We start from the raw sequence: 23,405 nt of genomic DNA on the forward strand, positions 1-23,405 counted from the left end.
AATTGTACCATAGTGCCTGTCCCATGTACCCACAACTTGTAACCGTTTCTCGCGAGATGATACAGAATGAAAGGACACCCCCTATGAACTTCCTAACAACCCTAGCTTTTCCTTGTAAACCATGCACACACTCTTTACCAACGGTGACCGTCTGATATCTCCCAATCTTCATGCAATCATATGGTCCTTGTGCCCCAGGTGTTGTGCACCACAAACATGCATGACTTTTTGTGGACTTTGAATGATTCAAAAAATCTCCACCTACTGTAATTTCTGTGTGCTCATAAAGGTTCCATTCCCACTGATATTGCAGCAGCTTTTTCTGGTATGTGATGTGCAGTTGGATTTGTGTGATTTTTGAAGATCATTTAGTTATAACTTTTTGATTGTGAAAAATCCAGATGATACAAAGAAATCAAAAGTAGGTTGTTTGTTATGATTCATTCTCCAATCTCCCATTTATCACTTGTGTGTGAGAGTATTGACTCATTCTATAAATTTCAAAAATCATTAAGATGTGGGGTCAAGATAAGAGATAAACTCTCAAGTGGTTAAGATACTCACGTAATGATACTATAGAGACAAGTTTGTCTTTTCAAAGATACTGTAATGTATTGATTTCTATCAAATACGTGTCAATATAACATTTAATCTCAATCAAGGAGACATGTATTATACCTGTATTGATTCTATCGGATAGGTGTCAATATGTTAATCTCGTTATTAGAAGTACTAACAGACAAATTAAGCAAATAGTCAGTGAGGGAATTAGAGTCAATCATTTATAAAGTGTAATCAACTAGGGTTTTTATATATATCATGCCACTTGGTAATCATCCAAAACAATTGATCTGATGTGACAAATTTTGAATATTATATTTGGACAAAGTAGATATGCTGCATGAAAACAACTAGGAAACCAACCATTAATTTCCTTATTTATGCAGTTTGGCTTCAAACCCAGAAGCTAACCATTTATAACATATGGATGTTGACTTGGAAATAGATGGAATAACTTGCTGCCCAATCATGGGTAGAGAGTACTATAGCATGGTCCCAAATTTGTTCGACTGTATGCAGGAAAGAGAGGGCCATGCTCATCTTGTCATTTTCCCTTACACACTGCATTTCGTAATGCAAAATGATCACAAGCTTCAGAAATGATGGAGAAGCATCGACTTGTTATTGGGAAAAGAGTTTTTCAAACTTAGGGCCCATGTGTTTTCATGTAGTGTGAAAAGATAGTTAATTCCCCTTAATTGGTGAAAATGATCAACTTGGTTGAGAAAGGAATGTGTGGTAAAGACCGTAAGACTGAAGTTATAATGACGTCTGCAACGAATGTGTTAATAATGATGGGAGTAAATGTGGATATAGCAATGATAGTAATAACATAACAATGATGTCTGCAATGAGATAATCATCATAAAACGACAGTAATGATAATATATGGTATTAAAGTCTGATGTAAACCAAACCCAAAAAAGTGAAAGTGATAAGAAAACTCAAAGAAATATTATGGTTCGCCGTGGTTGAAGGCATACCACAAACCACCCAAGAAGAACAGTGAAAGGGCAGGAACTTTCCCTTTTTCTTATCCTATTCCCATGGATGATGATCAAATATGGCAACCCACTTGCACCTCCACTTGCAGACCCACATCGCCCACTGTGCCATGCGATTTTCACCCACACCAAAGCCCATCCCCACAATTCCAGGGCAGCTGCCCTATAAAAGAGTCATGTCGGATGAGCATTGATGGCCTCATTTCCACAGATTTTTTATGATGCTTTGGGGAAGAAGGCATCAAGGGGCCAGGGCACATAACCCATATAGCAACTTGCCAAGGAGCATGCAGAAGGGAGGGAGAAAAAGCAGCACCAAAGCATCCCCCAACACACATTCCTTATCCCATTATTTTGGGTCTCTCACAGTAACAGGTCACATAAAGAACCCGAAATGGGGCGGTGGGGATTTGCTATATTCCAAAACCGCCCCTGCACGTGTCTACACCCCAACCCCTCCTTTCCCTTTGTGGGGCCATGATAAATTGGTAATGAATGAGGTGATGGGCAATAATGGAAAAAAAAGCCTGGCCAGCTCGCATCCTGCTTGACCATTTTTTGGCGCCGTTTTTTGACCAGGGACTCTGGGCCGTGGGTGGGGCCCATAATGGCACTCCTACCGGTTTTGGGGAATAGATTTGTTTTTAGAAGTTTGTGCTTTCCCCTTTTGGGATAATTGCGTGATTTGGGTGAGAGGGTTGTGTGGTGTTTTTCAGGCATCTTTGGAAGTGGGGAAGGTTTTTATTGGCTTGTTTCAACACAACGCTTGCTCTCTCTTATTGGCTTCTTAGATAAGGGTCTCCACAAAGCCATATTGTCATTTCGAGAGAGACATGTCTGGCACTTAATTGGATCCTTAGAATCCATTACGGAGTTATATTCGAATTCTTTGAATGTAATTTTATGGGGTTTGAACGATTTATTCTTCGCTTAGAATCGTATCCAGATTCCCATTATTTAAGTTATAAAATATTAAGCCGAAAGTTTTAATAGTTAATAAGTGATTATAATAAGAAGTTAAAAAATATGCAAAAAAGATAAATAATGTAAGATAATCGAGAAAAAAACTTGAGTACAAATAAAATATTAAGATCAAGTTAGTTCAACAATATCTAATTCATAAAGTTGTCGCATTATAATTGTGTCAAGAAGGAGACGCTCTCTTAATAAAATATTAGTATTGATAATGATACAATTATATTACTACTTCCCTAGTCATATCATTTGCATTTAATTGTATTATTTATATAATTATATTCAGAATCCCGATATTTATATAAAGTTAAAAATTTTAATTAACAAATGATTTGAATAGGTCTATCTTGAACTTGAGCCAAGGGATTTTGGATGGATATGAATTACAAAAACTTTGAATACAAATAAAATGCTTGATTACAAGAAAAAAAAAATTAAAAGAATGGATACTTTTACAATTGAGCTCAAGTGAAAGAATTGGTCAGATAGTCAATGTTGACTTTGATGAAACCCTCTATATACATATAGAAAATGTGCTAGTGGAATTTTTTTTTCATAGGATCTAACCTAATTTGCATTAATGGTTTAATATGTATAGTATTTTTATAAATAAACAATCCATTTTAGAAAAAGTAAAGGAAAAAAAAGACTTTACAAAACACAATTTTAACATAAATCAAATCTTTAATTTAATAGTTATAGCAAAATCATGAAAGAGAAGTAGGAAAACCAAATTCTTTTAATATATATGGTATTTTTATTTTTATTTTATTAGAGAAAACTAGGATAAAGGTACAATATAATGAAACTATTTTTAAAACAAATATATATATATATGAATAATTTTCTAGTTTTTAAATATGAAAATAATAAATTTTATTTATTATAAGGAGACTAATCATTAAAAATTACCATTTCTTAAGAGTTCCTCTCAAAAACTTCATTCCGTCTACGTTCTCATGCCAATTTTACTTTCTTGATTTAGTATTTTGGATAATGCATTTTAATTCTTTATTTATTTGATAATAATTTTGAGAAATTATATTGTAAAAAAACATGTAGAGTTTAATATAGGAAAAAAATAAATAAATGATAGAAATTTGAATAAAAAAAATGTTTACCCAACTTCATGATTAATGTTAAATCTCATAGCTAAACTTGAAATTCTTAAAATCATATTTATTGCAATTAACAATATGTATAATTGTATAACCACTATATTGTTATGATGTTTTTTTTTCTTGATGAAAAGAGACTACAAAGCATAATACCTACAAATTTTATTGAAAGGCGAGTCACAATAATCAACAAATTTTTATTGCATTGTTACCATGTTACGATTACAATGTTAGGATTAATATAGTGTCAAGATTCGTTTTTGTTTTTGTCCTTCATTATCTTCTTCATCATGTTTATCTTATTATTACTATTACTTTGAGCCTCATCAACTTGTTTTTTTGTTCCTCCTAAATCCTACCTAATATCCTAAAGTCATTTATCATTCTTATCTTTATCATTTGAAAGGAATATTCTATTACCATCGTAATCCTCATTTTTTCCTCTTTTTTCTGTATATTTTTTTTTCTTTTCTAAAACTTTATAAGGATGAAAGTTTAACATTATCATAAATTTGACAAATTTTGATTAAATTGGCTTCAATCTTTCAAACATAAAGAATCTCATTGAGCCTAAGACACCCACCTATGTAAATGGAACCATATTCTTTAACACCAAGTAGACTACTATTGCTAAAAACGGGTGGGCATGGTTTGATTATGTTAGTTTTTAACCAACTCAATTAGAACCAATTTACTTATTGACTAAAACCAACCTACGTTATTGTTGGATTGGTTTGGTTTGATTAATTTGAATTGGGTCAAAATATAATTTTTTTTCCATATTTGTTGTCATAAAATCCAAATAATCAATTTTGTGACACTATACTCAAAAATAAGAATGAAAAATTTAAGGTTCATTTTGTCATATTTTCTTAAACTTGTTTTTAAAAAATATTTTTTATTCTTTAACTTAAAAACAAGTTTGAGAACATAGTCAAACAAGCCTATGTTTTCAATAAAAACAATTCCTCATTGTTTAAAAATTGTTCTATATTTCATTTTGTTTTTAAAAATTGTTTCTAGAGAATAATGGTCAAATAATATTGTAAAATTTTAAAAATAGTTTTCTATTTTTAAAAACAAAAAATTATTTTTAAATCATATGAGCAAACAGTCTCTTAAAAATTAATAGGCGAAGGGCCTATGAGCTCAAAAATTTTCTTTCCTTTCCTTTGTTCATTATTTTTGGGCTTTTTTTTTTACTGTTTAATACCATACAAATCTATCCACTTAAAAGTGGGTCAAGTATTCACTAGTTAGTGGTATCCTGATCATCATAACATACATTACCAAGAGTGGGTCACTATCACTAGTTAGTGGTATTGTCATAGTGGGTTAACAGAGGAATTTTGAAGAAAATATATGTACATTTGGTTCGTTCTCATTGGTTTAAAATGTTGACCAGTAAACAAAATTGAAAATTTTAGTTTTTTCTCAAATTAATCCAATAATATTTAAAGATTTGAAAATTTTAGGCTTATTCTTTTTTTTACCTAAGTACTTTATTGAACTATAGATAGAAAGATAAACAAAATTTGGATTCATATCCAACAGATATTGAATTATAATCAAACTTAAGATCTCTCATCAAACCAAACTCGAATAGCATATTAAATTATCAATTTCCTTAAATTTTAAGTTTATAAGAAAGTTTATATGATTTAAACTCAATATATATATATCATACTTTCTAATGGTACTAATCAAAGTTATACTAGCACAATTAAAGTCCACAAAGATAATAATGAAAAACCATTTTTCTATTGTTTTTCCTTTGAATGATTTCAATCTTAAAATTTGTTTTTCGAGATCAATTAGATTTTGTTTTAGGATTTGGATTTAGAGTTTGTATGGAGGAATGGGTAAAAAAATTTGAGAAATAACCATACTTTTTTAATTTTTATTTTGAAGATGAATTAGGTTTCTTAAAAATTAACTTGGGGTTTTCTTTGGGTAGAGGGTCTCAATGGAAAAAGGATGTGAAAATGATACGTTGGATATTCTTGTCATTTCGTAATATTGTCAAATGACAATTAGTGGACACAATGTAACATAAATTAGGCCACAACCTAGAAATGACATATTGGCCCATGTCGGTTTTTGAAGAGAAAAAACAAAACATGAATTAAAAGAAAAGAAATAAATAGAATAAAAAAGAAAAAAAATACAAAGAGAAGATGGGGAAAAAATGAATTGAAAGCAAACAAGGAAAAAACATGAATTAATGTTAGAAAAATAAAAATAAAATGTTATCATTTTTGTTATGATTATCGATTTAGTTAGAAAATATATTTTTTTGATATTTATCGAAAATATGATACACCGATTATTTCGTATGTATTTTTATGTCTCGTTATTTATATTCTAATTTTATTTATTTATATTTATTATCACATATAAGTGTTGTATGGTATGATTGTATATTCATGTATGTTAATTAGTTTATGGCACATCACATTTATTTGGAGGTTGTTTCTCATATTGAGTCAGGAGGTTCACATGTGAAATGACAGCCTTCTGTGTCCCCTTGTCGCTCATCCAGGTTTTCAATTCGAGGTGTGACAGACTCCTAAATGATATGTAAAAAAATAATATAAGTACGTAGATACATTAAAAATTGTGAGAGGAAAAAGCCTTCCTAGAGACCCTTTGTTGGTTTATTTGTTTATTTAGCTTTGAAAGGGTTTCTAACAGCATTATTATTAGGTCCCACAGGAGGGAGAATTGTCCCTTGCTGCAGGCCCTTGGATTAGACCAATGACATATTCTCTTCTCTATGCAAAAACCAGAACCCACGGCCGCGCCCCCCCACCCACCCCACATGCCCAAATGGTCAGAATTGACTTGAGACCCATATCATAACTTGTTTAAAGAAAAAAAAAATGCTATCAGGGGCTACTGGGAAATTGGGCTTGAGGCCCATAACACAACCTGCTAAGAAAAATGGGCAAAGGGGGGAGGGAGATTCAGAGAGGCTTCAAGCGAAAATGGGATAGTGGACTCAGTCCTTAATATTGGAACTATTCAATGAAGGTGGTGTCCAATAAATTTTGAAAATGGAGATGACAAATAAACATAACCCAACCACAGCCATGCCAACATGTAGAAGGTGCAAGTAGTTGATACATAAATCAATGGAGGGTCAATGAGAAAGAAAGAAAGAGCATGAGGGTGTCAATCATACATGACATGGAGCCCATGCATTGCCCTCTAACCTTCATTTTAATTTATGGCAACCCAACTAGTTAGCCAATTCTATTATTTGTAGAGCTTTGATTACTTTCTTGGTGTAGAAGATGGTCTCTCAGGCGGAGGTGGTTTGTTAGCAATGGGAGGCGGGGGAGGGCTCTGCATCTCTCTGAAAATTCTCCTTCCATGGGGATCTGCAAAAGCTAGAAGAAAGGTTGAGAGATCAAAAGTTTAGGCATGCAATAAGCTGCTAGATATTAACATATATATGAGAAAAATGATACCAACCTGACATGCCCTGGGCCACATGAATTGTGAAGATTGAAGCAATCAAGATGACTAGAATCATCCAACGAAAGAAAGAAGCTAGACCCATGTTGACTCTTGAATCGAATTGCCTCTGACTGATCTCTGCTTCACCTGATTATATAGCTGTTAGTGATGCTTTTGTTGACAATGGTCATGGGCTTGTAATGCCTTTTTTGAACATGAGCCATTAAGTGACCAAGTATGGATAAGTTTAAGAAAAATTAGGAAAGAAATCATTTGGGATATGTTTGTTTCTCCTGAAATACTCATAAGGAAGAAAAGAAAAACAGAAATTTTGTCTCATTAATTTGGTTGTTGGCTGTCAATGGAAAATTTGAGGGGAAAAAAATAAATTCGATATTTTTTTCCCTATTTGGTTTGAAAGGAAAATTAAATAAATAAGAAAAATAATTTTCAACGTCAAAACTTCATAATTATCAGTAAATAATATTTCTAAATCTATTTTTTTTACTTTAATTTACAATGGAAATTAATTTTTAAAAAAAATTGAGTGAAGCAAATATTTAATGCAATACACTCATATTTACTAAATGAAATTAAAATACAAATAAAGTTTTTATACCATTCTTATATTAAGGTTGTTTGATAAAATTAGTTTAAAAATTATTTTAAATCATCCCATTGACATATTTATCTTTATTAATTTTAATTAATATTTATAATTTTATTAATCTTAAATAATAAATTTATTTGGTAAACATGTACACTAAATGTATAAAATAGTTAAAAAAAATATTTAAAACGGGTTGTGAAACGTGAAGTCATGATTGTGTAATAATTTCATTAAACATGGGGTGTATGAAGGTAAAAGATATTAAAAATTAAAAACAAGTAAATTTTTTTGATTTAATACTTAAATATTTTTTAACTTTAAATTATGATATTAAGTTATTTTATCAAACAGATTAATTTATCATTTACCAAAATCTTATGAGAATGTCTAATTTATTAATGACTTTTATATATATATGGTAATGAAATGTGTGGTTATTTTTGTCATTTGGTAATTTTGTCAAATAATAATTAGGGGGTCATAAGTTAGGGGAGGTCAATGCAATTTTCCCAAAAAGGTATATAAACTATTAAAAAAAACATTATTTGATTTAGTTTTATTGAGATTTTATTTGACTTATTGAGTTAGGCTTTTTTTAGAATTGATTAGTTTGTTTGTTTACCATGAAATGAAGTTAAGGGATTAGTTTTCTTTTGCTTATCATATGATTCTATCTTCATTTATAATAACTAGTTTGTAACACATGACAATTTTTTTAGATTACTTCTCATATGGGTTCAGTTACAGCATAAAAAAATGATTTTTTGATATCTATCGAAAATATTTTATCTATGAAGTGATGTTTAATATATATATATACATTTACAAGTTTAATTGATTATACCCTGATTGTATTTGTTCATATCTTTGTACCTTAATTTCATTCTTTTATACTCTTATTCGATGATCTAAATCTCACAATACAAATTCATTCCTTCTTATATAGAATCAAGAGCCTCACATGTGAAATAACAAACATCTCATTCATCTAGGCTTACAATACAAGATTAGGTTTGAGGAAAAAGCCTTGCTAGAGACCCTTTGATGGTTTATTTATTTATTTAGCTTTGAAAGAGTTTCTAACAACATTATCATTAGGTTCCACAGGTGGGAGAGTTGTCCCTTGCTGGAGACCCTTGGATTAGATCAATGACATGTTCTCTCTTCTCTGAGCAAAAACCAAACCCCAACCCCATCCCCAGATTTGAGGACCTCAGTCTTCCCAGCCAATGACTATGAATGATGGACAGAATTACTGTCAGACCCATACCCAAAGTTGAAAAAAAGGGCCATCAAGAGCTCATGCTCATGTGACCTTGACCTTGCAAAACTAGAAAATTGGGCCTGAGGCCCATAAACCACCTGTTCAAAGAATGAGCAAAGGGGGAGATGGGGATTCAGAGAGGCTTTAAGCAAAAATGGGATAGTGGACTCAGTCCTTAATGTCCAATAATTTTTGAAAATGGAGATAATCAATAAACATAATCATGTCAACATGTTGAAGATACATAAATCAATGGAAAGAAAGAGCACGAGTCATTAATCATTCATTTTTATGGCAACATAGCTAGTAAGGGAATTAACCTCCCAACAGACTACTAGTACTTGTAGAACTTTTATTACTTCCATGGTCTTAAAACAATCCAGGTGTAGAAGGTGGTCTCTCAGGTGGGTTCTGATGCTTAAATTTGCCTGGAATGGGAGGTGGGGGAGGGCTTGCCATATCTCTGCGAATTGTCTTTCGAATGGGATCTGCAAAGGCTAGAAGAAAGGTTGAGATATCAATAATTATAAATAATGTTAGGTATACAATAACATGCGTGGAATTTGATTACATCCAATTCTCAAAAGCCCGTTCTTTCCTTTTTCATCTTGTTTCTGTGCTCCCAAACAGAGTCTGAAAAGGTTGAATTATGAACTTTTTTCCATGAAATTAACTCAACAAAAGACAAAAGAATATGAAATGGGCAATCAAAGTAATTGGCAAGAAGCATTAATCTAGCTATGCAACTGCTCAGAAGAAGTTTGGTACCAACCTGAAATTCCCTCAGCCATATGAATAGTGAAGATCGAAGCAATGAAGATGACTAGAATCATCCAACGAAAGAAGGAAGCTACACCCATATTGACTCTTGAATCCAATCCCCTCCTCTTACTCATGATCTGCAGCTTCATCCGATTATATAGCTGTTAGTGATGCTTTTGTTCACAATGTTCAAGGGCTTATAATGCCTTTCTGAACAGGAGACATTAAGTGACGTATGATGACTTTCTTGGAAGAAAAATTAAGAAAGAAACCATTACGGGCATTACCAATCTTCCAAGTAATGACCCATGCTTCTTATAATATGTGACGCTCTATTTGGCTACACATTCTTTAGTTTCATGGTCTACTGCATCAAGCTTTTCTGGTTGACACCACACCCCATTCCCACTATTGAAATTCACATAAAGTTGAACAACCACTATAATGGCCCACTCTCAATCGTGTAAAAATTTTTCGCTTTGGATCCAAAAGGGGTGTTTGTCTGTTTGACCCTATAATCATATAGGACATAACGAGGACGTTGTGTCTGCATAAGGGGTATTTGTAACATCCATATCAATAAGGAGGAAAGTTTCTACCGCTATATAAGTATAGACTCATTTTAACCTTAAAACGTATTTTAAAGTCATGACGATTTTTTTGTGTCTAAAGCAGATAATATCTACACAGTTGGGAGCGAATCATTACAAATGGTATCAAAATCGATCCCCAACCTCAATGTGGGAGTTTGTTTGACCCCGTAGGGGGTATTTGTCTATTTAACCTCGTAATCCCATGAGACACAACGAGAACGTTGTGTATGTATAAGAGGGTGTTTGTGACATCCCACATCGGATAGAGGAGGAAAGTTCCTAGCGCTATATAAGTATGAACTCCTCTTAACCTTATAGACGCATTTTAAAGCCGTAAGGACCCCTTTGGACCCCTTTAGGTCCAAAACAGATAATATCTACACGATTGAGAGCGGGTCATTACAATCACAATATCATATACATCAAATCAAGGTTTAAACCTTAATTTTAGTTCCCACACATGATATTGCAGACATGGTTGTTGGTCAAAAAATTGTTTCTAGGCTCCACCAAGTCTGTCGTCCATGTTGTGAAATATTCAATTTCTTAATTGATAAAGAAATCAACCCCATTGAGTAGCCAATTGGTGTCAACTTCTTCTTTGGGATTAATAATAAGAGATGGTTTAGCAACTACTCACCAAGTTGTTCATATTTTATAGATGGCTACATGAAATAATTCTAAAGTTTGAAGTAGAATTCAAACTTTAGCAATTAAACTAATTTCAACGGTCATAAATGTAGAATTAATATTTAAAATATTATATTTTAAATAATATATATTAAAAAAAAAACCCTATTTGCTCATAATTGTTATAAACATGAGTAGGATGAAGTTTTAGTCTAGTGTGTATGAATTAAATAGTCAACATAAGTCATCCAACCGCACCTCTTTTAGGGATTGCTGGTCACACGGGTTTGGAGCCATGAGGGTGCGGGAAGTCATGACAAGCACTTGTTGAAATTGAGGGCAGGGCTTCGTGTTGACCACTTCAAACTTTATCGTTGCTTCATTTTCAATGGCAACTTCTTGTATTCACATTGGATTATTGCACTACATCTTCTAACATCCTACCAATTTTATATTCAATTCACTCAAAATATATTATGTTTTTTTCCAAGAAACTTTGGTTTCATTGTTGATTGTTGCATTAGATTTCGCTTGCAAGTATTTCTTAGGTTAGTTGTCTTAAAATTTTCTTTCTAAATTCGTTGAGGTTGAGATAAGTTAGTATTTATTTTTTGACTGAATAGAAAAAGCCAAAACACCACTAGACACAAATTGAAGGTAATAAAAAAATTATCTATGCCTACTAAATTTTCTTTTGCATAACTCAATGAATCACAAGAGTAATGAGAAAAGAATGATCATCATTTGAATATACTTTTTTATTAAAAAGAATATATTATGTATGATATAAGAGAATGGTTAGGTTATGTTAATGTGGGCTTCAATTGAAAAAAGGTATTTATAGAGTTTTCTTTGTGGGTTCTTATGAAATTTCTCATTTTCACGTCTCTTTTCTTTTTGTAAGATGATGGTTTTATAGGTCAAATGAGTTTGAAATTTTTTTGAAACATGGGATGAGTTTAGATATTACATTTTCTCAATTATATTTATATAAAGTTATAATACTTTATTTATTGGTGAGATATATTTATTTTTAATATAATTAAAAAAAATTCAACCTAAATTTTTTAAAAAATTAAAATTAATTTAAATAATAAATGAATCAAGTGGGCTAAAAAATTATCATACTTATCCCATCCCACCCATCATATTTAATTTTTTGTTTTTCTTTTTTTTTTTTGCACAGATGAGAAGTACTTAGGATAAATGGGCTGGGGTTGAGATATGGGCGACTCCTCTCAAGTTTGCACCATTTCCAACACCATAAAAACCCTACTATTTATAGTTTGGGGATTTCAGAATGGAATTTTTTAATTTTTCCAGAGTCTTTGCAATTCATGAGATTTTAAAACTATCAAGATGGGGAGTTCTAAGCAAATATCATTTTTCCCAAGGTTGTGTAACAGTCGGTTTTGAAGAGTTGAAGTCCAGGAGTTTGAACACAGCATGAAACTAAGGTTTGTTTGGTTTTCTTGTAGAAATACATTAATTTCTATCGAGTATTTGCAAAATATTAGCAAATCCAAACTTCTTTCCATATACCCAAGTTATAACATCAGGAAATAAATCAAAATTCCATAAGATATTACTAATCAATCTCTTGTCGGTCCATTATTTCTAAGAATCATAAGCACCCCTTTTGCCATCACAAGAACACAGAAGCCCAGCACACCAAATTAAGCATCAAAACATTTCAGCAACTGCCCAATGAATCCATGCATGTATTATTTCCAATACGTAATTACCATTAATAAATTAAAATTTGACCTTAACAGACTCTCCTGCCAAAGGCCTCCTCCATGGTTTCAACCATGGCCGGCTATGGGCTCCCCTGGTTGGCAATTGGCGGTGGCGGAGTGGGAACTTCTCTTTCTTTCAGCTTCCTCACAGGACCTACAAAATGATAAAAAGAACAGAAAGTTAACCCCTAAAACCCTTCTGGTTTAATCACTCGGCGCATCATAGCAAACTAATTAACCTGCAGTGACCAAATCCAGCTGCAAGGCAAAGAAAGCAACGATGAAGCAAACCACCAGCAAGGAACGGAAAAGGGAGGAGAGATTCATCTTCTTCTGCATAAAATTATGAGGTCTTCAGTCCTCCTTCCTGGTGATCTTCATTGGAAATGAAGCGTATTGTATGTATATTGACCATTTCAAAGTCCACAGCTGCTCCATTTTCAGATTAATGAAAATAAGCCCTACAGCAACTTCCTGTTTTCACACTGGTTTTTCCAATCGTCGGTGGGATGACACCTAATCTTGTACTCATAATTGTCAATGCCGATTAATTCAAACAAAAACTCACCAAACTTGTGTGTGATGTCCTTAATTATTCTAATAAACAAAGCACATGTATTTCCCTCAAAAATATGGTAATGAGTGGGAATTAGACCTACAACTACGAATCATGTTAATGGGTTGTATTCATATCAATGAAACGTAACACATGAATGATAATTGTATTAAAAACATAAACTCGTATACAATCTAATTATTAAACATGTAACACGATATGTAACTCATTTAACTAATTTAATAATTAGGTCATCATATTTAATAATTAGATAAAGTTCGATAATATATAAGTCAATATGAATAATATCTTAACTAGGTATGTTTATTACTCAATTAACCTATTTATTCAAAAAACAAATTTAAAATGAGTGAAATATGAGTTATATAATTTTGATTTATAATTAGGTTAATCAACTTAATTATCAATCCAAATCAAATTCATGTTATTAAACAAATATTTAGATTAAGATGCTTCTTTATTAAACTTGTTATGCAAGTTAATATGAATTTGATTTAAATACAATTATATTCAACTCATATCTACAAAAAAATATATATATTGGGTTCAGGTCATATAAGTAAATCATATAAAACTTTATGACTCTAATCGGAATTAACCGGTCAAAATCAATAATAAAAGTGACAGTTAATAACTAAGGGGAGTTGAGGATCCTACATGAGGTTTCGTTGCCATAAAGACAAAGGAATTTTGTTTCTGTATGAAAGGTGGTAAGAAAATAAAATATGATAAAAATTAATATAAATATTAAATAAATAATATATGAAAAATGAAATTGTCATTTTTTCTTTCTTTTATTTCCCCCAAATGAAGGAAGATCAAAGAAGGTTAAATCACATGGAATTGATATTAAATTCACATAAAAAAAAAGTGCAAGAAAGCAGCTAAGAAAATTAAATGATAGAATTAAGACTACACCATATTATAATTGTTATTATCGTCTTTGTCCTTCAGAGGATCTTAACTAGGAAGAAGGGCACTCTACATGTCATGTGACAACGGACCCGTCGTCCATAGGGGCAACCCTAGGACTCCATTAAAAAGGTTGGTTCTCTAGCAATAAGGAGGGCCCAAAGGAAATTAATAGGGTAAAACACTTATAAAATAATACTTTCGGGATCAAGAAAATTTGCTATGAGGTTATTGACCGATCGATAAATGAATAATTTATTAATTTATAAAAAATATTATATTTATAATTTTCACATGTATGACTTATATATCTAAAATCAATGGATATAGTTGAAACTTAACACTTGGAAGTTTGGGATATTCTTAAAAAAATAAAAGATGATTATTAATTATAAATTATAGGAGGACTTTAAAAAAAATGATACAGTATCAAAATTTAATATCCTAAAAGATTAAAAGGTTTCAAATATATATATATTTCTTTGCTTTTCAACTACTATTAATTTATATCTATTTGGGTTTTTAAGGATTTTTTAAAAATATTATTATTTTATATATTTAGTGAGATAATTAATTTAGTATATTGACCCGACTTGGGACCAAAAGATTTTGATTTTTAAACGAAGTTATTAATTTATCAAACATTCATTCATTATTTAACTGTGTCAATACTTGGGTCGAATATCGATGCATTGATTCAAAAATTTACACTACTAAATCCTAAGAAATTTGTTGAAACAAATCGGAAAATGAATCATTTTTCTATTAATTTGATAGGTGAAAATTTCGAACTCAAGGTCTTTTTTTACAAGCATTATGAGAAACCATCCTAATAAAAGCTTAAATTTTAAGGTTATGTTTGATTCTTGAAAAATTTGAGGAAAAATAAAAAGGAAATAAAATAAAGAAGAAAAGTATAAGGAAGTAAAAAGTAAAAAAAAAATAAAAAATAGAATTAAAGTCAAAAAATTATTTTTATTAATTACTTCAAACTCATTTTATTTATTTTAACTCATCAATATAAAAATTAAATAATTTTAAAATACATAAATTTTTAATCAATTTTAATTATATATTTTATTTTATTTTTTTGAATTTTCACAACTAAACATAAGAAAATGATTTTTCTTAACATTTTTTTGCTTTCTTTAATATTTTCTTTGAACTAAATATAACCTAAATCTCTCATATTTAGTATACAATTAAACAAATTAGACATAGTAACAAAAGGAAATCTTGAAAATGGAGAGATCCATCGGTTACAATGATTTAGAATTAAGTCAAAAGTAGAAATGGGAAACTCATTCCATATTTCATTTATTATTATTGTTATTATTTATTAGAAATAAAAATTTTTAAAAATTATTATTATGAGAATTAAAATTCTTATCTTTTAATTTTGATTTATCTTTTTTCACATAGTGTTATAATAATTAACTTTATTTCTAATAAACTTATTTTATTTCTATTCCATGTCCCAAACACTACACCCATTTGCCTTACATTTAAAACACCAAGAATCACATGAAATCCAGTGAATAAGTTAGAGATCCAATAAAATCAGATCTAAAGATAAATCAAAGGTGACAATAAGAAGATGATTGGCAACCCATGATCAGCTTACAAGAAATAGAGATCAAACCCCCCACCATAACTCAACCTGAAATCTCTGGAGCCCTGTGAATCCTCCTAAACAAGGAAACATTGCCATTGTTAAGCTGTGCTACATTTCCAGCCAAGCACAGCATCATCTCAACATAAGCATCTCTAAGCCTTTCCAAGATCTTCATGGGCGATATGATCCTGAAATGTCGAAGTTTTGGCATCATCTTCATCTTCCATGGCCTTCCACCACCCCCATGAAACCTTAAGACCTTCACTCTCTTCTTGGCAGTCACCACATGCTTTAGCCGCTGGTATCGTCTTCTCTTCCTGTACATCTTCAGGCTCCCGGAAAACTGAGTAGTGAGTGAGTCCATGGAGTCAAGAGAGGAGGAAGAGAGGGAGATGAGGAATGAAGAATACAGGTGAGGGAGGCTTAAATTGGATGGACTAAAGTCAGCATGCAGCTATTAAATGGGCATTATAAGTAGTCACCAATAACCTGCCAACGGTTTCCTGAACGTGGAGTTAGGTTCTTAATGTAACTCATTAATTTTGGCCCCCCTTTTTTTTTGCTTTGCAGTCAAATTCAACCACATCAATAAGAACCTAGCGTATATAATGGGGAAATGAACAAGGGAAGAAGTTCATCAAACTTGGGATCTAATTACCATGCTAGAATGATAATTTTTCTGAGTGTCAAAAATTAAGCTTATCATCAGGCCATAGGTGCTACATCTGGTACAGAAATTTCACTCTAACTAAACCTCATGCCTCCTAAGAAAAATTGAATGATTCATCAACTGAATGCCCATTTTGGAACCCTGTTGAAACTGTAATTCAAGGCTTCAATCTGCAATTCTGCATACATATATTAAGATTTGTTAACTCCTAACCTGTCACAGACTAAGGTTTATGCAAGGCAATAGTCAGAGACCAGATGATAAATCAGCAATTTCTTGGTAAATTTTCTTATTCAAGTTCGCCCAAGGGCCCAAAACTCATGCATTTAGCCAGGTAGGTGACTCAATGCAGCTGAACCTTTCAACCCTTTACCAAACCAGCACAACCCAAACCAGATTTCTAACTTTCTGTATTACATTCCAGGCAATGATTACAACATAAACATGTTCGGTTGATTGGGTAAATTTACATGGAAGTCAATCCTAAATCACCAAATGAGTTGCCTCGCTAGTAATATATTGCCAGAGTTTACTGGAAGGCAGCATTCAAATGAATTGTTCTATATTAACCAGAAAGTTTTCCTGGAGTGGGAAAACTGAAGAATCCGGGCAGGATGTTTTCGTGACCAACCTGAATGCACTCAAGTATAACCTATAAAATTGTTTCCATTCAACACACCACTCAGAAATCAAAATCTCCTCCCATTTTCCATTGCATCAAGAATCGGGCTTGTAGAATGACAATCGTTTCCTGTGCTTTCTCTGCTAAATCCAGGTTGCATATATGCGGCCTCAATCTCTGGCTGCCTTAATCTAAGAGAGGGAATTCTTGTGGATGAGGACTGAACATGGTTCCCCTCTGCCAAAACTTGAAAATAGGCATGTGGTGCCCAACCTGCGGGCGCAAAAATGGGAAGAGTGCAAAGAGTGAAAAAAAAATAAAACTCCCAAAACAAGGATATCAAGACTGATGAAAGAAAAGCATGCCATCAGTTGGGATTTGAAGCATATAAGTCCTTGCATTCAGGTAAGCTTTGAACTTTGTGGACTGAAAATAATTAGTTAACTAGCAAATAGACGTATCATACTGTTGAGTGAGATAAGAAAAATGCAAAGCAACTTGGTGTCTTACCTTGGCTATAATTGTCCTCAGAAAATGGACTTAACAGACAGGGTTCTAAAACAGAGATGGGATTAATGGTTGGCAGGAACTGAAACAGAATTTCAACCAAAACTATAGATCCTATGGGTTCATTGGTCAAACAATTTGAATTTCCGGCCAACTTGATGGTCCACTGCAATAAAAGTAAATTTCCGGCCAACCACTGAAAAATACATTTACTTGCTTTGGACAATTAAGTAAAGGATGAAAAGAAGAAGAAATAAAATAAATAAATAAATTACTAGACCCATTTATCCATTGGATGAAGAGTGGCTGAATTGATTTAGACATGTTGATCCATAAACAAAAATTATTTTGCAAGACAAATATTCCATGAATAAATTTTGAGGGATACTCATTTATCAAACTATATCAGAAAAGGGAAAACATATACCCTAAAGCACAGTATGCAAATGCCACCATCTTAAAGGAAAGAACGACTCATTTTGGATTCAGGGGATCTTGATTTGATTCTAGCCTAGCATACAAATTTCTTGTATAACTTCTATAACATTATGGATCAGGTAAGATAAAATTTGCTCAAAAATTAAACATACTTTTAAGGTTCCTAGCAGCCTCATGAGTTAAAAGAAATGTTCCAAGAGAAATTTATGTTGATTATAGTAGAGTAAGCTGGTCAAAAATAAACAGACATACCATCCTTAACATGTGGGAAAGGAAAGCATTGCAGGTAGCAAAATGAAGCTACAGTCATTCCTGCATCAATGCAACATGTCCAATCAATCATGTTAATCTCATTTCCAGGTGGGACTTGGCATTGTTTTGCACTTAGAATATAAAGCCATAACATATAGCATTCATCTGATTAATAAGGAATTGACCCGTAATAATTCATTTATGGAGTACATACCTATGAGACCTCCAACAAAAACATCCTGCCAATGATGCCAATAGTCATCCACACGAGAAACTCCAACAAGAGCTGCCATAAGCAATGGAAGCAATACAATAGCGAGTTTTGCTATATGGCCCTTGCGATCAAATGCTCTAATTTTCCCTGATAAATACCAAGAGAGGAAACTCAGACCTGCAAAGCACCCTGCATATGGATAGCCACAGTCCAAGTAAGCTCATACTCTGACAATGACTAATCAAAAGCCAATACATAACACCCTCTCCAGCTGTTGAAAACACCTTTAAGACCAGTGTTTTGAACATGATGATGAAATCAATTCTAGATGTAATGATTTAAAGCTTGTCATAGTGGGATAAGAAATATGCCCAACACTCTCCAAGTAAATGATGCCATGCTCAATCAACCATCTGATAAGCATAGTCATGTTATCCGATCATCTGTGGTAGATGTTCTACTTACATGAAGTATGCCCACTAGGGAAACTTTTGTGTCCTTCCTTTATAACACCCTTGTCTCCATGACAGATGACATTCTTTGTTAGAGGATCAAACAACTGCACACATGCGAGCAGCAGCAGGCAAGATCTTAGCAAGCAAAAATTGATAGAGAGAAAAGAAGGTTTTGTGTAGGGAATTAAATATTGAAAATGAATTAAATTGAGAACACACTGCAGCTCCATTGGGGAAACACCGCCAGAAGAAGTTCGGTCGTGGTCGACCAACAGCATCTTTAATTGCATCCGTTATAACTCCAGTTATTAGAACAGAATAGAGGAGGCCTGATATCCCATAGGTGGTATTATCAGTATAAAATCATGAGCTATAAACAACACCATCTGCTTTACCAAAACCCGAAAAGGACAGAAAAAATACCTAATGTTGCATGGTGTAGATCGTAAACATTCCTTCTGTAAAAGTAATTTGCAAGAATAGCTGCAAAAGGCAACAATATTGCAATAATCTGTTGTGGGAAATCCCCAAAAAAAGAAGGAAAAGAAAAATCAGCTCCTTTTTTCTCATTGAAGAGAAATCAATATAATTAGTAGGCATCAGAGTGTTCAATTAAGCTAGTAAATGCATAATGATTGGAACTGAATACATACTGGAACAGCCCAAACAGGTACAGTATTGTCTTTCATTGGGTATTTCAGATCTATCATCATCTCTTCCCCAACAAAGCGATGAAAGGGCTCAATGAGATTTAAAATAACATCTATAACAATAAGAAGTATCAGAATCAGCCAGTCATGCATATGTATCCTTGCCACCTTGGCTCCATGAGATTTTATAGTATGACCTCCCATCTGATTCTCTTGCATTTGAACCACCTAGACTACAAAAGATAAATGTTCAATCACTGAAACCGATTTTTCAAAAGTGAAAGTTTTCTTTTCTTACCAATTAAAAAGAACAACAAGAACAATAAATGATAATGGCACTAACTTCTCAACCTTTTTTCAATAATAAGCATGAAAATTTAAAGCTATTGCAGATAAAAAAAAAAAAATGATAAAATAAAATTCACATCTCCAACAAGAGACATCTGACCCATGATTAGGAAACCCTTGAGATTCTATTACAATTTTGCTGTTTAGCTTCCCGGTTCTTAAAATATTTTAAGGGAAAAAGAACAACTAACGAGCAATTTCATTTGATATTCCATCTTGTGTTTGTCTCCCTTTTCCCTCCCTTTCCTCTTCCTTTGAATAAGTGCAAAGTTTTTCAAAACTAAATTTAAGAAATTGAGACGGATTTTTTTGAACTGCAGAAGCCATAAAGAAATAAAGCAAAGGAGACAGAGACGGGAAAATTCATGTGATCCAGTAATTCATGGTTGAGGCATGAGATTATATAATTTCTCTCTGACATCACCTCTATGCACTAGGAACCCAATGAGACACGACATAAAAAATACCGAAAATACACAGCCTATATATTATAATAAAATTGATCCCTAATAGGGCAAAACAAATTGCTAACAAGAAATTTATTGCCACAAAACATAAGGCATTCAGACACAATTTCGAGAAGTAATTAACATGATTCTTCATTTGCATCATTGCAGAAATCTGGGATTGCTTTCATAAGTCTAAGTACTGGCATAGAATCTATGAACATTTTTGGGATATTGACAAGATCACCAATCATAAAAAAACCCCATCCAGAATTGTAACTCTTACAGAAGTCATGGACACAATTATTAACCAAAAACAACGGATTTCAGATTTCAATTTCCATCTGAAACAAATACCCCTTCTGGTTCTAAAAATTGTGAGGGAAAAGAAAAGGAAAAGGAGAAGGAAAGAAAATCAAATAGAAGTTGAACCTAGTAGATTGCATTTCATCTCTTTTCCCCAATTTCCTTTACTCCATCATATAAAAATTGAAGAAATCCTAAATATACAAATGCCCATCATAGTTTCTTTTTCTCCCCATTTTTCTCTACAACCAAACAACAAACTTTGGTATTCTCCCTTTTCTTTTCCTTCCCATTTTCCAAAGATTCAAATAGGGGAACACACATGTGTACATGTGTACATGCATGCATACATACAGGTACATGCATGAGCATCAAGGTTGAAGAAAATATAGAATTCATCAATGGGGAATAACACACTACCAAATGAGATTGTCTCATTTCATAAACCGTCGAGAATTTATTCAGAAATGCAATAACATATATAACGAGAAAAGGGTCATACCAGTTAGAGTGATTTGAGAAAAGTTTGAAGATCAATGCAAAGTGGAGGAGGCTCAGCAATGGCGGTTCTGTAATTGGCTTGGGAAGATTTTTAAAACGTAGGCATCAGGCGTTAAACCCAGAATGAGAAGATTGCAGTTGCAAAACTGAATATAATGTTAAATGAGTACGAGAAAATGACAGCTTTCTCTATGAAATAACCACCAAAGTCTAGCGGGATGGCAACACATTGCAGGCCAAATGCTTTGTCTTTTGGACTTTTTTCTTTTTTTTTTGGGTCTTGGAAACATCTTAAACTATGAAATTGGGGTTATGATTGGACCCACAAATTTTGGATTTGATGTATGGTTAAGCTTCCAATTTTTTATTTATTTATAAGGAATTTTTTTTTTAAGTAATTTGTGGTAGATTCCCTTTTTAGAAAAAAAGAAAATGGTTTAATATTTTTAAAATGTTTAATCATGTGATTTTTATTTTTATTTTTATTTTATTTTTTTGGTTGGGGTGGCTATTGATAATATAATATTTAGTGTAATCATTATGTTTTGGACCTGAATTAATTTAATTTAATTTTGGAAGTTTATATTTTTAAGAATTTGTCTCCTTATTTTTTATGTATATATTATTTTGCTAGAAATTAATCTTTGCCCATACATGAGAAAGCTCTCTAGTAGCATTTTTAGTTTAAAAAATGTTTTTGAAGAAAAAAATTAGATGTCTGATAAAATTTAGGATTAATTTATTAAAAAATGATGAAAAGATCTCAAATTTATAAAATTAACCTCTCATTTTAAAACTTGAAGAGTAACTCATTTTTTTTATATAAATATCCTTTAACATTTTCATTATTTACATGTATATTTTAAAAGTAAAGATTACTTTTTGTAAGAAAAATATAATGGTATTTTTGTCTAAAATTGATATTTTTTAGATTAAAAAATGCCCAAAAGGCTTAGTTTTCCAAAATGGGGATGATTTGATGGTTATTCCTAAAATTCAATAAATACTTTTAAAATTTTGAAAAATAACTTAAAATCATAATAAAAAATATCATTTTTTTAGAAAAACACTACAGATGTCATTCTCCTAAAAGTATTTCTAAATAAAACATTTTTACTAAAAATACTTCGATTAAAAGTAATTTTTGACATGCTCTTAATCTTTTTAAAAAGAATTTTACCTTATTTTAAAAGTTTATTATAATTTTATTTAGAAATAAAATAAAATAAAATTTAAATTATTTTATCAAACTTCTAAGTTGTGTTAAAATTTTATTAATAAATATTTTTTTTTTTAAGTAGTGTGTTCTAAACCATAGTTGAATTCTTGCAAGTATATATATATGAATGCAATAAATCATGGCACTTAAAAATATTATATAGGAATTTCTCTCCCAATATTACTTATCCACATATGTATTGAAACCAAAAGTCTAGGCCTCGTTTTGTCATTTAGGGCCTCCAATCCTGTAATGAATCTCCAATTTGAACAGCAAATTTCTTTGGGACCTGCCAAATAAATAGACAGATAACCAATGAAAATGGAGGCTTCCACTGGAGGGCTCTGTGTATTAAGGGTCGTGTTGAGTAAGGCTTGTCAATTAGAGGTGTGCCAAGCATATGAAGTCAATTGGACCATCTGAGGAGGGTTTCCATGATCAGCAATTAAATTTAGGGAATGGAATGAAATAAAAATAAACTGATGAGTTAATGATTGGATCACCAATTTGTAGTTTAAAATGAGAAATGCTGGACAAATGAGGTGTGGACCACATGTGACTAGTAGGCTCCATTATGGAGGATCCATGCAAAATACATAGCTAAAATCCCTTTCTGAAATGCCTAACCATTGAGTATTAAAGTTAATATTAGTAAATAATTGATGATTTGTTTTTATTTTTTATAATATTTGCTATAAAAATATTTAATGTTATACATAGTAAATAAATATTACATTGTATTATATTATAAAATATTTAATATTATCTATTTCAATCGAACTCTCAACCTTCAATGTCTGTATTAGGGAGGGTTAGAATTTGGGACGAAAGACCAAAATAAAGAATCGGGAAAAGCTCTATTTGGGGTTTTTTGGGTGATTGAATTTATAAATTTACCCTTTATTATTCAATCATATACATAACATGTGACATTTTTGGTCCATTGAAAGTAACA

At 31.9% G+C, this 23,405-nt stretch overlaps 1 protein-coding gene and 2 long non-coding RNA genes across 4 annotated transcripts; all 3 read right to left on the bottom strand.

Annotated features, from left to right (window-relative positions):
- Positions 1-9,137: 9,137 nt before the first annotated feature.
- LOC132252812 (uncharacterized) lies at positions 9,138-10,046 on the bottom strand. The gene is made up of 2 exons (XR_009464596.1): positions 9,767-10,046; positions 9,138-9,491 (listed from the first exon to the last, which is right to left on the bottom strand). It is a non-coding gene; the product is annotated as an uncharacterized LOC132252812 (long non-coding RNA).
- Positions 10,047-12,542: 2,496 nt separating this feature from the next.
- Positions 12,543-13,339, bottom strand: LOC100852784 (uncharacterized). Its single transcript, XR_002032262.2, has 2 exons — positions 12,958-13,339; positions 12,543-12,872 (listed from the first exon to the last, which is right to left on the bottom strand). It is a non-coding gene; the product is annotated as an uncharacterized LOC100852784 (long non-coding RNA).
- A 3,416-nt stretch (positions 13,340-16,755) lies between these two features.
- Positions 16,756-21,485, bottom strand: LOC100259341 (lipid phosphate phosphatase 2). 2 transcript variants are annotated; one of them, XM_010665340.3, is made up of 8 exons: positions 21,233-21,485; positions 19,634-19,863; positions 19,404-19,491; positions 19,200-19,309; positions 18,991-19,084; positions 18,526-18,714; positions 18,312-18,371; positions 16,756-17,387 (listed from the first exon to the last, which is right to left on the bottom strand). In XM_010665340.3, exons 2-8 carry the CDS (start codon positions 19,847-19,849, stop codon positions 17,182-17,184), a joined length of 963 nt encoding a protein of 320 aa, XP_010663642.1. In that variant the 5' UTR covers positions 19,850-19,863; positions 21,233-21,485; the 3' UTR covers positions 16,756-17,181. The 2 variants fall into 2 exon arrangements, with proteins under 2 accessions (XP_010663642.1, XP_002277246.2); XM_002277210.5 differs by having other exon boundaries at positions 19,634-19,858; positions 21,233-21,471.
- Between the last annotated feature and the right edge of the window lie 1,920 nt (positions 21,486-23,405).

Source organism: Vitis vinifera, chromosome 17 (assembly GCF_030704535.1).
Source record: "Vitis vinifera cultivar Pinot Noir 40024 chromosome 17, ASM3070453v1".
Lineage (NCBI taxonomy): Eukaryota > Viridiplantae > Streptophyta > Magnoliopsida > Vitales > Vitaceae > Vitis > Vitis vinifera.

Bases quoted from the DNA above. Each gene is read 5' to 3' on its own strand.
- LOC100259341 (XM_010665340.3), bottom strand. From the start codon at position 19,849: ATGCAAGAGAATCAGATGGGAGGTCATACTATAAAATCTCATGGAGCC. The intron at 19,310-19,403 runs GTATTTTTTCTG...ATGGGATATCAG, and splicing joins TCTACACCATGCAACATTAG to GCCTCCTCTATTCTGTTCTA. The intron at 19,085-19,199 runs GTGTGTTCTCAA...GCATGTGTGCAG, and splicing joins GTTTCCCCAATGGAGCTGCA to TTGTTTGATCCTCTAACAAA.